Below are 15,532 nucleotides of genomic sequence, written 5' to 3'. Positions count from 1 at the left end.
ATAGATGGGTTGGCTTCATACAATTTGAAGTAAAGATATAATTCTGCAACTTTGTCATTAGAAAAAGTCAAATAAAGCTAAATTTTTTGCTGAATTGATAGAATTGGGTATCTTAACATAAAGTTACATTATAGTTTAGGAAAACAAGATAGTGGGTCACAGGTTAAAGTGAGATAAGGTTGGAAATGAGGTGCTAGAAAATTTGGCAGGATGATTGAAGGAGCTTTTTGAAAGGCCTGTTTTCCTCCTCTAAGTTTGGTCCTTCTTTATGCTCTGGATAATGTGTGGCTCATACTATATATTTTTTTAACTGAATTAAAATTGAAACACATTGGAAAGACTATTTTTTCCTTAAATCCATTATTTTGATTGGTGATCCAAACATCTATAAACTGAAATTGCATAAAAATATTTCTATTGTGCTTTCTAGGCTGCAAATGGTGACAGCTTCTCAGATGCTGACCTGCAGTCTGAGGTGAACACATTCATGGTGGCGGGGCAAGACACCGTAGGAGGGGGCCTTGCCTGGCTCCTCTACCACTTGGCTCAGAACCCTGAGCATCAGGAGAGGTGCCGGGAGGAGATCAGGGGCATCCTGGGAGATGGGTCTTCTATCACCTGGTAAGATCTACATCCCTATACATTTTATCCTAGTTTTCCTCCTGGGATTTTGCTTTATTCTTTCCTCTGGCAACTTGGTGGCTGTAGTGCTTCAAAATATGTGAAAGTAGAAGAGGCAGGTTGCCATGCTCATTTTCTAGAGGTTCCAAAGTTATTCTTTTGCCTTTGCAAAAGAGGTTTATGCATCTATATGTTATCTATTTCATTGTTTTTCTAATTAGTGATGTATAAAATGTATTATTTCTTTATTTCTCCCAGTCTCTGTTTCATTTGAAATGTGGACTTGATCCCTAGACTTGCATTTAGAGCTTGAATGGTAGGACTCAGTGGGGCTCTTCTTCTGAGAGACCTTAGTAAACATCTGTGTCCTCTAAGCATATTGTAGACATTGTCTTCCATCTCCTTGTTTATGCTTCAGGATTAGCTTTGGAATTTGAACATAGTACTAAATGATACACACTAAAGTTGACTTTAGCAAATATGGACTGAGGACATTTTAAGTACTGAGGCACTAAAACTACTGGCAAGATTTGGTATAGGTCTTACCCTCAATGAGCTCATACCCTAATACAGGAGACAGGCACCCCTATATAAATAATTTCAAAATAGCATGGTAATGGTGAGAAGTATGTCCTGGCTATCACAGAGATTTAGAAGACAGTTTCCCAAGCTGGTGTGGGGTTCTGAAGGAGACTTTCTGGGAGATCTGATTCTTAAGGTGCCTTTTATAAGTTGGATAGGAGTAAGCAGGTACAAAACTTCAACTCCATTTACTCAACTTTGAGCATATCTTGCTGTTAATTATGTCCAAGTTATGAATTTTCCCCTTGAACATGCTGTTTGCAAAGAGCACATATATTCCTGATATAGACCATACTGTTCAACCTAGCTAGATATTTCACACATCATTGTTTTCTAAGTCAAAAGGGCAGAAAAATAAAAATGCTAAGGACAACCCATGGTTAAACAGAAAGCACCTTATTTCCAATGCAAAGATCAGCTTAATAAGAATATTTATTTATAAAGGAAAATTTGAATTTGTGTGGGTATAGTAGAGATATCACTTTTTGTTTTAAAAAATAGACATGTCATAATGTAAATTAAAGGTCTAATCTGTATAGCACGAAATGCAGTGTTGATTAGTCACTTCTTATTCCTTCACTGAATTTAGAAACACTGTATACTATCTCCCAACATTAATTAGATATTTTAACCTTGAATATGGTGGATATATATATATATATACAACTCAAATAGTAATCTTTCTCATTCTTGTTTACCTTATGTAAAATGTGAAGGCAAAAAAAAAATCTTAGCCAGGATTAGAAAATAAAGGCCAGAGGAAATAAAATATGTCTTATTCTATAATATGGCCCTATAGTTACATTTAATGAAATTTGTACATAGCATTATGTGAATTGATAATTCTTTTAGACAGATAACAAAACCACACTACAAAAAGCAGTTTTTGGGAAAGCTGAAAAGTTGATCAGTATCTCTCTTTGGCTCCATGTCAGTCAACCCATTTCTTTTTTGGGCTAAAATTCCTCTCTTCTTTCTGCACTATGCCTGAGGTAGACACGGTTGTTTTTTCTTAAATATGCAAAGTTCCAGACTAAGAATATGACTTTTTATTCTGGGCTCAAGGTTGAAAGTGGTCAAAATTAAAATTTTACATTACTGAAGGCTATTTCCTTCATTCAAAACAAGTAATTAGAACAGCAAGTAGACTTAAATACTATGTGCAATTATTTTGTTGAATCAATCTGACTAGCTAGGGTGCATTTTAAAAACTATTCTTCTTCTGCCAACACTTAAACTTGCTGTTTGAAGCAGATTTTTCTGGTGTGTAGTCTGGAGTAAATCTCACATATTCCAATTTATTTAAATCAAAGAGCAGGGAGCCCTGGCTGGATGGCTCGTTTGGTTGGATCATCATCCTGGAGCGCAGAGGATGCCAGTTTGATTCCCCAGTCAGGTCACATACAAGAGCAGCTTGATGTTTCTGTCTCTTTCTTTCTCCCTGCCTCTTTCAAAAAAGAAAAAATAATAAATAATAAATCAAAGAACAAGAGAGTAAACAGGGACAAATGTATGGTGATGGAAAATGATTTGATTTTGGGTGATGGGTACACAACATAATCAATAGTTCAAATGCTATAGAAATGTTTACCTGAAAACGATAAACTCTTATTGATCAATGTCACCCCTTGAAATTTAATTTTCTAAATAAAATTAAAAGAAAAAGAGGAGTCTCATTTCAGTGATTAAGGTGTCTGATCCACTGTAATATCAAAAACTTCAAATTCTTATCCGCTTGGAGCATCTCTCTATCCCAGCACAGTACATCTTTAGCTGGTAGCCTATGGTGGATAAGAAGCTTATGGTTGGCTTCTTACTGACCAGCTCCTCACCTAGTCTGCTGTTACTGACCCTTCCAGAAATGGTCCCAAGAAGGAAAGAAGATAAGGAGAAAGCAGTTGGTACTATTGTGATCTTGCCATCTGATCTTGGTGATATTCAAATGCTTCCTTTTGTTCTAGATGGGTGCATCTGTGGGTTCCTTGGAGATTCTCTTACTGGGACTTTGCAATAGCGATTCAGGGGGCAAGGGAATTCTTATCCTTAAAGTTCCCTTCAAGCTGGCTCCAGAGCTCTCCCTCTGGCCAGTTTGTTGTTCCATAGGACACTCACTAGCGTCCTCGCTTTTCCTGATACTCTCCCCTGCTTCTCTGTCTGTTCTGAATCATGGCTTTTCCTATCAGTCTTATGCTCCACAAACTCCAGGGAACACATGTCAGATCTCTTAACTGACCTTCTAGAAACCCCCTTTGGTTAACATGAGGTGGGAGGGAACACCCTCCTCCATTTTTCTCAGCTCTCCAGCATCCCAACTAATATTTTCTTTAAAGAGTGTTTCTTTTCTTTTTCTTTCTATCAAAACTCTTAAGCCTCCTCACTTCAGTCCTTAGCTGTTTCATATACTCTTGGTTCTTATGATGAGCTAAGAGTAGCACTACATGTTTTCAGAAATCTCCTTAGCAAATCCTTTGCCAGTCTTAGCACCTCACTTTATAATAAGAATATTTGGCACCTGTTTGGTTCTTCTTCATCTGGGACCTCAGCTGACCTTATGAGAGAAGGAGTCCCATTTTAACATGATGTTACATAACCAATTAAAAAATAGCATTAACCTGAGGATGGTATTTACCAGGAACAAACATCAAGTAGAAAAAAATCAATATTTACAAACTGGACATGGTGTCTGAGTCCTTTTTCCTCCTTCCATTGTATTCACAGGGACCAGCTGGGTGCAATGTCATACACAACAATGTGTATCAAGGAGTCTCTTCGATTGACCCCTACAATCGTATCCATCTCCAGAGAACTCAGCAAGCCCATTACCTTCCCAGATGGACGCTCCTTGCCTGCAGGTCTTTGCATTCTTTTCCTAGGCAGTTCCTAGAGTCTGTGGGATATCAGGGACTACAGTAACAGACCAGTGGTTTCTCAACTTTTGGAGAAGTCAAAAGACAGTCCTAAAGACACCCAGCTTAAGGTCAGGCACCTATTAAGTAACAGCTCAGTGGGCATTGCCTTAATCAGATGTTGGTTTTAGAGGCTTCCCCAAAGCTTATAACAATTTGCAGCAAAGCTATGCTCCGAACCTGTGTCCCAGAATTTTAACTCAGGGTTTTATTCACTGTAAGACATTGTTTTTAGATAATCCTTGTTTGGATGAGTTTGAGACCCAGGTGAGACTTTATGGGAGATGAACACCATTATCTTTACCTCGAAGACTCAAGGAAAGTTCTCAGCTTCTTCATCATCATATCACCCTAATAAGTGAGCAACACTGAATATTTTACATAGAATCGTCAAGCATTTTATCTCATATTTTGCCTTGGAACATGATCTTAACGAACACTTCTATGGTGCTTTGCAGTTTAAAGGCACTTTCAAATACTTTTGGTGTAGCCAAAACCCACTGGGGGACCCCAGCGTGCAGTGAGCAGAGCTAGAACTCACACAGAGGTCTCATGCCCAGAGCCCAGAGCTCTTCAGAACAGCACAGGTTTCTTAGCAGAGTGAGTAGGAGGCAGAGGGATCACAAGAGACACCCTTCATGTAGCTGCTTCAGTGATCTATTTATTCTTGCCCTTGGAAACAAGCCAACAGAATTGTTTGTGGGAAATACCAACAACTTGTCACTCACTGTGACATTTTTGAAAGATCAAGAATGAACTTATCAGAATTATTTCTGGTTAGCAAATAATTCCAAATACTCTCCCCTCTGTCTTTTTTTTAAATCCCCAAACTATGCAGATATTTGACAAAATTTCTCACCATCTGTATAGGAACAGCATCAACAGAAATTTGTTATTGGATTTGCATGATGGAATTACGGTTCTGTTCTTATGTCCCCAAACTGTCTCCAGTAAGTGCTTTATAGTGAGTTCATTAATGGACATACGGTAGTCCCTCCTTATCCATGGTTTCATTTACCCTGGTTCAGTTACTTGCAGTCACCTGGGGTCTGAAACCCTTATTTTCCTTAATAATGGTCTCAAAGCACAAGAGTGGTGATGCTGGCAATACAGATATACCAAAAAGAAGCTATAAAGTGTTCTCTTTAAAGAGAAAAGTCGAGTGTTTTTATGCACTGTGTTTGCTGTGATCTAGGATAAAAATGAATATTCTATTTATGAAATTGTTAAGAAGGAAAAATAAATTTGTGCTAGTTGTTCTGTTGCACCTCAAACTGCAAAAGTTTTAGCCACAGCGTATGATCAGTGTCTAGTTAAGATAAATAGGGCATTAAATTTTTAGCTGAAAGACATGAACAGAAAATATGTTCTGATGGACAGCATGTTGTGCCAGAAAGCACTAAGCCTATATGAAGACTTCAGCCAGGTGTGCTATGAAATGAGTGACACCCAACCCTTTCCTGCAAGTGATTAAGAAATTGAAGACTAGGTTTGGCCTTTTATTATCTCACGTCATCACAAAAAATGAGAGTACTTTTTGTGGATATTTTATGTGAGAGAAATCACATTCATATAACTTTTATTTTAATATATTGCTATAATTGTCTTCATTATTAGTTGTTAATCTCTTACTCTGCTTAATTTATAAATAAAACCATCATAGGTATGTATGTATAGGTAAGAACATAGTATATATAGGGTTTGGTACTATCTACAGTTTCAAGGTTTTACTGGAGGTCTTGGAATACATGTAATTATGGATCAGAGAGACTATAATACAAGTAATTTCCAGAGGTAGCAGAAAACATAAGCATGTTTTAACACGATATCAACAGCTCTTTAAGACAGAATCGTGTATTAAGTAGGTCATTGCTCTAAAAACTAAGGTGCAGCCCTGGCTGGCTGGCTCAGTGGTAGAGCATTAGCCTGGCATGTGGAAGTCTCAGGTTCAAATCCCAGCCAGGGCACACAGAAAGAGCACCCATCTGCTTCTCCATCCTTCTCCCTCCCCTTCCTCTTTGTCTCTCTCTTCCCCTCCCACAACCAAGGCTCCATTGGAGCAAAGCTGGCCCAGGTACTGAGGGTGACTGCATGGCCTCTGCCTCAGGCACTAGAATGGCTCCAGTTGCAATGGAGCAACACCCTAGATGGGCAGAGCATTGCCCCCAGTGGGCATGCCAGGTGGATCCCAGTTGGGCACATGAGGGAGTCTGTCTGACTACCTCCCCGCTTCTCACTTCAGAAAAAATAAAATAAAATAAATAGTAAAAACTAAGGTGCCACCAAGCCTCATCTTCCCATGGTTCCATCACTGCTGGCATTAGCTACAGCACACAGAGCTCTGCCAGGAGCCAGTTCTTCTCATCTAGAAAAAAAGTCTTACTGAGGAGTGGTATGACAGTAGCGCACTGCTTACTCTTTCTCTTACAATCTCTATTATCTCCCTCCTTTCTCAGGAATAACCGTGGTTCTCAGTATTTGGGGCCTTCACCGCAACCCTGCCGTCTGGGAAAACCCGAAGGTGTGCCTGTTTTACACATAAATACTTCAAAGAACTAATGCTATGCGATTCACTTTTTGTTAGATGTGCATAGAAGTGGCAAACAATACAACAAACACCAATACAGAGAAAAATAAAAAATGTAAATCTTTTCCACTAAAAGAAAATTGTCTTTTCCCTCTGTTCCTACTTTATGTTGGCTTTGAATGAACAAATTGGCACAATGTCACACGGGCTGCCCTAAATTGCCGCAGCCATTACTTAACAGGCTCTACCAGGCACTTGTTGAGAGATCAGTGGTCAGTAGTAATTCAGGTAACTCAAACCCCTTTTGCTGGATGTAACAATCAGGATTCTGGAAAGAAAGCAATGATCCCTCAAGTTGAGATATTTGAGGAGAGTTTTATGAAGGAACTATTGATAAAGGTACGGGGTCAGGGTTTAGGAAAAGCAAAAAGGAGCCAATAACTACCAAACTGCTTACCACCTGTAGGCCTGATGAGCTACGGGAGCGAGGGTTACACACCTGGAGAAAGAGGGCTCCTGGGAAAGGCCATCACCTAGGCATGTGGCTGTCAGGAGAGCGTGCAGCCAACCCGAGACAGCCTGTAGGGAGGGGCCAGGGAATAAATACCCCGAGTGCTCTCCTCCCACCCTCCAGATCTTCTATCCAGAGGCAGATTAAGGTTGGTTGAGGCCCCAGGTGCAGAAGAAAATATTGAGCCCCTTACATTAGAAAAAAATGTAAAGTTGGAGTTTTGCAGGGCTCCATGCCCCCGCCGTTAAATCCACCTCTGCCCCTATCAATGATTATTTTGGTGAAACCCAACAGGACAACATGTGGGCCAGCTTCTTAGAGCCCAGAGCAGGGAGGACAGAGGAGTTGGAGAAGCAAAAAGATGTGTAGCCTACACGAGTTCCTGATTCAGTGTTCTCAAAACTTTAAACACAACATGTATGAATGCTTCTTTTTACAAAAGGTGGTGGGGTTAAGGGTTGGTTACAGGTAATGAGAAGTTGGACTACAGATCTCATTAACAACTAATTATATAATCATTTTGACTTGACTTCTAACTGAAAATAATATACTTGCCATAGTGGTTCTGCCTTGCCTTACTTAGTCTGGGTAACAGACCCATCAATTAGGAAGCCAGACAAGGTCACATAGGTTTGGAGTTGTACTTTCTAGGGTGTAGCCATTAGTGCATGTGGCTACTAAGCCCTTGAAATGTGATGAGTTGAAGCTGAGACATGCTGAAAAAAATTCACACTGGATCTTGAACCTGTGCCCCCAAAATGTGAAATGTTTTCTTAATAATTATTTATGCTGGGTAGATGTTGGAATGATAATAATTTCTGTTAAATAAATTCTATTATTAAAATTTATATTACCCTTTAAAAATGTGACTGCTAGAACATTTGAAATTATATGTGTTATAACTTTATTCTTATATATGTGTAAGAAATGTGTTAATGCTGTTGGGGTGCCCTCTCATTTCAGGTCTTTGACCCCTTGAGGTTCTCTCAGGAGGATTCTGATAAGAGACACTCCCACTCCTTCCTGCCATTCTCAGCTGGACCAAGGTAAGGACAACTTGATGCTCTTGAAAATATACAGGAGGAGATCTCAGTGCCTAGTTGAGCTTCTGAGTGGGCCTGTTAGTTTCACGAAGGACAATGCCCTTCTCTATCACGTCCTATGTAGCCGTGCCTCAGAGCTGCCTAGTGATAAGCTGTTGACTCATAGGCTCAGTGCAGTCTGCCCTCAATGCACATGGGCTGCATTTATTTTTTCTAAAAATGGAAAAAATTTTTCTAAAAATTATAGTTGTGCTGAGGTACAACTGACATATAAAATGGTAAGATCTTTGAAGCATATATCATGATTACTTCACATACATATATATTGAGAAAAGATTCCTCCCTATCTAGTTAATTGACACATCCTTCACTTCACATATTTATCTTTTGTGTATGTTGTGTGTGAAATATATACTATTGTAAAGTTGCAATTTACCTTCTTAGAAAATTACAGATATATATATATAATATAGTTTTATCAACTATAGTCACCATGTTTTACTTCAGATTCTCCCAGGAGAAAGAATTCTATGAGCAACTCCAAGTGCCACCTTGTTTTGGTGGGCGGGGGGGTGGGGAGAGAGAATAGTGGGACCTCCCAGCTCACCTTCTTGCAGGAGACGATGTAAACCCAAAGCACAAAAGTTTGCATGGCATTAACAATGAAAATGTTTCTTTACTTTGGTTAATCAGACTTGTTATTCTAGTATCTTATTGAGGAGTCAGGAGAAACACCATTTCTTCAAGTATCTGATTTTCTCTTGTGTCTACAGGAACTGCATCGGGCAGCACTTCGCCATGCTTGAGCTAAAGGTGGCCATTGCCTTGATTCTGCTCCGCTTCAAGGTGACTCCAGACCCTGCCAGGCCTCCTTCTCTTTCAAACCAGATTATCCTCACATCCAAGAATGGGATCAATTTATACCTGAAAAAAATTTACTAATGTTAGAGCCCAGGGTACAATGATTACAGATTTTTTGTTTCAAAGTTAAATTACTACTAATGGTCCAAGAACATAGAGAGGAATCAAAGTATGGTAGGAAGTTTATGGACAAGTGGGGTGGGTGTCTTTGTGGAGCTGCATGTTATCCAGAAACATTTCTAGGTGACACCAGGTATCACCTAGATCTGTTTTTGCATGACTTGGGAGATTTTTAGATCTTTTCTGTTTGATTTTGGCTACTATTAATGCTATATATCATGAAGTGTGCTAGATGACTTCCATATATGTTTTGTTGTTTTTTTAAAATAATTTTCAGACTTATACAGTAATAGGTGAATGTATTCTTAGTATAAAAGATATTTAACACTAGAAAAAGCAAGTAGAGTTAAAAGTATAAATTCCATTTTACATAACACACCACCCCTCCCTGTTCTGACCAATCCTAGTGCTTTTCCTAAAAACAAAAGTTTGGTGGTCATTCTTTGAGACTTTTTTCATACATTTCATATGTACTTATGTATGTATGTATTTTTTTTTTTGTATTTTTCTGAAGCTAGAAATGGGGAGAGACAGTCAGACAGACTCCTGCATGCGCCCGACCGGGATCCACCCGGCACGCCCACCAGGGCGCGATGCTCTGCCCCTCCGGGGCATCGCTCTATTGCGACCAGAGCCACTCTAGCGCCTGGGGCAGAGGCCGAGGAGCCATCCCCAGCGCCCGGGCCATCTTTGCTCCAATGGAGCCTCGCTGCGGGAGGGGAAGAGAGAGACAGAGAGGAAGGAGGGGGAGAAGCAGATGGGCGCTTCTCCTATGTGCCCTGGTCGGGAATCGAACCCGGGACTTCTGCACACCAGGCCGACGCTCTACCACTGAGCCAACTGGCCAGGGCCTGTATGTATGTATGTATTTTTATAGATCACATCATATCCTTATTGTTTTGCTCTTTTTTCACTTAATAAAACTACATCTCATTCCTAATTCTGGCTCATGATATTTTCTAATATGGGTGTACCACAATTCAATTAACTTATTCCTATGATTGGAACTTATTTGTGTTTTTAAAAAGCATGCTTATTGACCATTTGTGTTTATTTTTGTTTTGTTTTGTATGCTTTCTACATTATCTATGTTACTTTTTCTATGAAGTTGCTTGTCTTTCTCTTATTGGTTCATATGAGTTTTTATATATTGTGGATTATAATTTTTTATTCTAACCATTTTTGTAATTTTCCCATTTTTTTTCTTTTCAAAACAGTACTTATGATGTCAGTTACCATATAGAATATAGAACTTCTAAATTTTTATGAAGCAGATATATAAACTTTTTTTGTGGTTTTGGGCTTTGGGTCTTGGCTAACAGGCCTGACCTGTGATGACGCAGTGGATAAAGCGTTGACCTGGAACACTGAGGTCGCTGGTACAAAACCCTGGGCTTGCCCAGTCAAGACACATATGAGAAGCAACTACTATGAGTCTTGACTAACAAAGCCTTCATATTTGTGGAATGTTATCAAGATAATTTTACAGCCTGACCTGTGGTGGCACAGTGGATAAAGCGTTGACCTGGAAATGCTGAGGCTGCCGGTTCGAAACCCTGGGCTTGCCTGGTCAAGGCACATATGGGAGTTGATGCTTCCAGCTCCTCCCCACCTTCTCTCTCTGTCTCTCTCTCTCCTCTCTTTCTCTCTCTCCCTTTCTCTCTCCTCTCTAAAATGAATTAAAAAAATTAAAAAAAAAAAAGATAATTTTACATACTTTCCTGGTGCTAACAAGTCTTGTGAAGCCTGCATGGGAATTTCTTAATGATTTTCAGATTCATCACTCATTCGATAGTTAAATGATTACTACATGTCAGATATCTTGATAAGCATTAGAGATTCAGTAGATTAATAGACATGATCCCTGTCCTCGTGGAAAGTTATTGTGAAGTGGAAGATGGGTAATAATAGTTACAAATTATGGAAAGTGCTACAAATGAAATGAGTGGGGTGAGCTGGACAGTAATCAAGGGACCTACTTTGAATTGAGTTATCTAGAAAACTCTTTACAAGAAGGTGATATACGTTGTGTCCGTAAAGTCATGGTGCACTTTTGACCAGTCATAGGAAAGCAACAAAAGACGATAAAAATGTGAAATCTACACCAAATAAAAGGAAAACTCTCTCCCAGTTTCATACCTATTCAGTGCAGTTCAATGTGGGCTCACGCACAGATTTTTTAGGGCTCCTTAGGTAGCTATCCTGTATAGCCTCTACAGACTCGTCACTGACTGATGGCCTACCAGAATGGGGTTTCTCCACCAAACTGCCGATTTCCTTCAACTGCTTATCCCACCGAGTAATGTTATCCCTATGTAGTGGCGCTTCATTATAAATGCGCTGATATTCATGTTGCACTTTGGTCACGGATTTGAATTTAGCGAGCCACGAAACACACTGAACTTTCCTCTGTACCGTCCACATCTTGACTGGCATGGCTGTGGGCTGCTCTGCTGTATACACAGTGTTACGTCATCATCTGCACATGTGCACATGCTGCCACATCATCCTACAGAAACTGGGAGCATTTTTCTTTTATTTGGTGCAGATTTCACATTTCTGTCGTCTTTTGTTAAATTTCTGTGACCAGTCAAAAGTGCACCATGACTTTATGGACACACTGTATAAGATGAGACCTGAAAAATGCTAGTGGAAGCTACCCCTGCTATTTCTCACGGGCCTTGAAGAAGCAAAATTATGATACTTTGAAAGAGCAGGGGTGAAGCCATGTGTCACTGCTACCCGTCTAAGAGAGAGAAATGAACTAGGAAGCAGGGGGTCAGTGATTCCATTTTGCACACATTGCATGGCAGCTACCTGGCTGGTCTCAACAGAACAGATGTTTAGAAGGCAATGAAAACCCACAAGAAAGACCTGAGGTGGTAAAAGTGTAACCAAGTCACTAATAACGTCACACTCAATGCTGCTATGAATATTTTCAACAAATATCTTTGTAAACTTGTTTGGATGTTCTGTAAGATAAATGTTAGAAGTAGAAATTCTAAATTCAAGTTTATGAGGGCCCTCCCCTAAATCTTCAATACAAGAATATGAAATGAAAGGTATACAGATTGGTCTCCGCTATACTCCCATGGCAGACCAAGCATACTTCCCTCCTCTCAACACAAAAAATAACTTAAGACAAGGAATCAGCAATATTGTGTTTATATTGTCATCTAATCAAGTGTCCCCAAATATTTATCTTTCTTTAATGGTGGCTACAGAATCGGTGAATGATACTCTTATTTGCTCCCAGCCCCAAACTAGATATATAGGTAAAATGTAGAGAAATCAACCTAAATAACCCAGTGAAGGGTAGCTGAATTGAAATATTCTAACCAAGGATTTAGAGAAGCAGCCACACAGAGACTGGTAAGAAGGGCAAAGGTATGGAAAGGGCTAGCCAGGGATAGTCAACCTTTTTATACCTACCACCCACTTTTGTATCTCTGTTAGTAGTAAAATTTTCTATCCACCCACCGGTTCCACAATAATGGTGATTTATAAAGTAGGAAAGCAACTTTACTTTATAAAATTTATAAAGCAGATTTACAGCAAGTTAAAGCATATAATAATAATTACTTACCAAGTACTTTATGTCAGATTTTCGCTAAGTTTGGCAGAATAATCTTTATAAAACAACTTACTATAGTTAAATCTATCTTCTTATTTATACTTTGGTTGCTCTGCTTCTGCCCACCATGAAAGCTGGAATGCCCAATAGTGGGCAGTAGGGACCAGGTTGACTACCACTGGGCTAGCCTATGCACTCAAGTGCAGCAGCTGAAAAGCCAGAGGGATATCTCAGACATGGAGCTCCCACAGGGAGTGGGGTTTCAAATCCACACAAGTATCTCCAACCCAGAACAACAGGGACAGGAAGAGAAGCCCACATAGCATCTGGTGGTGAAAATCAGAGACCCAGACATCACCTTCTCAAGTACCAGGACTCCCAAGTATCACAGAACAAGCCAGGAGAGTACACAGCCTGTTTTCGACTACCAGTGGAGCCACTCTGCTGTTCTCAGTTGTAGCAGTGTTTTTTGTGGCATCCTTTATCCCGGGAGGCTTTTGGAGGAGACCCAGACAGTGACTAAACTGACCTTGAAAGGAGGGCCAGCCATCCCTACCTTCAGGGCACAGCTATCTCCAGAGAAGCTTTTGTCTGAGAACTAGTTGGGAAGGAGATGGAGTGTGTGGAGGCATTGTGGATGGGTGGGAGGCAACAACTATATCCCCAGTGAGTGCAGCCCTTGCCTCCAGGAAGGGGAAGAGTTCCCCCCTTCCTCTTCTACAGGCTTGCTTCACCATCCCCAAAGGGGGAATGTTGATGGGACCTTGGAAAAAACACAGTGCACTGGGAGAGCTGAGTGCTGCATAGATAGTCAGGACTTTAGGTCCAGGCTTTCCCATGAGAGTGCACAGAGTGCTGAGAGAGCAGAGTGCTGTGCAGAGAGCCAGGACTTTCTGAGCCTGTCATCCCAGGTAAGCCAGGTGGACATGTGTTGGAGTGTGAGAATATTTTGCAGTGATGAGGGGGGCCTCATACCTTTCTTGCAAGCTCAGCTGAGTTACCCCGGTAAGGGGAAGAAGTGCCTAACTCCTTTCTAAAGGATTGAAGGAACCACCCCTAAGAGGAGGCTATTTGGATTAGCCCTGCCAGGTCAGATTACCTGCACTACCTGGGTTAGTTTGGTGGAGAGAAGGGAGAGAGGCTTAGAGTTTAAACATTCAAAATGTGAGTCCCTTGGAGCTCAGAAACTCTGGTGAAGAGCATAATGCCCTTATGTGTGCTGGGCCATAATCAATCCCAGTAAGAGACTTTTTCAGTTTGCCTCCCTGAGAGCAGTGACTTCTCAGCTGAAAGTACTCCTGCAGAGGAGACTACCAGCCCTACCCAACCCGAACCTGAAGCTCACCCCCTCCTGGGGGAAATAGAGTTGTAGTCTCCAACAGTGAATAAGGGATTTGGCTCTGGAGTACTGACCACTTGTAACCCCCAAGTTGGGAGCCCATTAGCCCTGTCCTGACCCTGATAGTACTGCACTACTGACCTGTGGAAAGGTTTTTGGGGTGAGACCACTCTGGGCCTACTCTATAGTCTTTCTGCAGAAACATACACTCTTCCAAAACTGAGTCTGAAAGAATCAGAAAACCTGAACAGACAAGTTACAATCAATGAAATTGAAGCAGTCATCAATAAAACTCCCAGTAAACAAAAATCCTGGACCAGATGGATTAAAAGGCAAATTTTATCAAACATTCAAAGAAGAACTAACACCTATCCTTCTCAAACTATTCCAAAATTTTCAGCAGAAAGGAAGACTTCCAAGCTCATTTTACGAGTCAAGAATTATCCTACTTCCAAAACCAGGTTAATATACTCCAAAGAAAAACTAAAGGCCAATACCTCTGATGAACATGGATGATAAAATTCTCAACAAAATATTAGCAAACCAGATCCAACAATACATTAAAAAGATTATATACCATGGTCAAGTGGGATTTATTTTGGGGATATCAGTTTGTACAATATTTGCAAATCAATAAATGTGATATGTCAACATTAAGAAAATGAACAATAAATCCAGAAAAATCAATAAATCCAGAGAAATAGATCCAGAAAAAGTATTTGACACAATCCAGCACTCATTTAGGTAAAAACTCTCAGCAAAGTGAGAATAGAGAAACCGTAACTCACCATAATAAAGGTCATACATGACAAACCTACAGCCACCATCATACTCAATGGGGAAAAACTACAAGCATTTCCCATAAAATCAGGAATAAGACAAGGATGTTCATTTTCCTTACTTTATTTATTTATTTATTTATTTATTTATTTATTTATTTAAATTTTTCTGAAGCTGGAAACGGGGAGAGACAGTCAGACAGACTCCCGCATGTGCCCGACCGGGATCCACCCGGCACGCCCACCAGGGGCGACGCTTTGCCCACCAGGGGGTGATGCTCTGCCCCTCCGGGGCGTCGCTCTGCCGCGACCAGAGCCACTCTAGCACTGGGGCAGAGGCCAAGGAGCCATCCCCAGCACCCGGGCCATCTTTGCTCTAGTGGAGCCTTGGCTGCGGGAGGGGAAGAGAGAGACAGAGAGGAAGGAGGGGGTGGGGGGTGGAGAAGCAAATGGGTGCTTCTCCTATGTGCCCTGGCCAGGAATCGAACCCAGGTCCCCTGCACGCCAGGCCGACGCTCTACCGCTGAGCCAACCGGCCAGGGCCCATTTTCATCACTTTTATTCAACATAGTATTAGAAGTTCTAACCACAACAATCAGACAAAAAGAAGAAATAAAAGGCATCCAAATTTAAAAGGAGGAAGTAAAATTGTCATTATTTGCTGATAAC

General features: G+C 40.6%; 1 protein-coding gene across 2 annotated transcripts in view; it reads left to right on the top strand.

Annotated features, from left to right (window-relative positions):
* The window catches only part of LOC136329072 (cytochrome P450 4X1-like), a 64,126-nt gene extending 54,775 nt beyond the window's left edge, over nucleotides 1-9,351 (top strand). For both annotated transcript variants that reach the window (XM_066265022.1, XM_066265021.1), the window contains 5 exons: nucleotides 431-621; nucleotides 3,922-4,055; nucleotides 6,566-6,630; nucleotides 8,111-8,193; nucleotides 8,964-9,351. In XM_066265022.1, coding sequence (XP_066121119.1) covers nucleotides 431-621; nucleotides 3,922-4,055; nucleotides 6,566-6,630; nucleotides 8,111-8,193; nucleotides 8,964-9,132 — 642 coding nt within the window. In that variant the 3' untranslated portion in view covers nucleotides 9,133-9,351. The remainder of the gene's footprint in view (nucleotides 1-430; nucleotides 622-3,921; nucleotides 4,056-6,565; nucleotides 6,631-8,110; nucleotides 8,194-8,963) is intronic.
* The last annotated feature ends 6,181 nt before the right edge of the window (nucleotides 9,352-15,532 follow it).

The sequence above is a fragment of the Saccopteryx bilineata genome, chromosome 3 (genome assembly GCF_036850765.1).
Source record: "Saccopteryx bilineata isolate mSacBil1 chromosome 3, mSacBil1_pri_phased_curated, whole genome shotgun sequence".
Taxonomy (NCBI): Eukaryota; Metazoa; Chordata; class Mammalia; order Chiroptera; family Emballonuridae; genus Saccopteryx; species Saccopteryx bilineata.
This window is presented reverse-complemented; position numbering and strand designations above follow the sequence as displayed.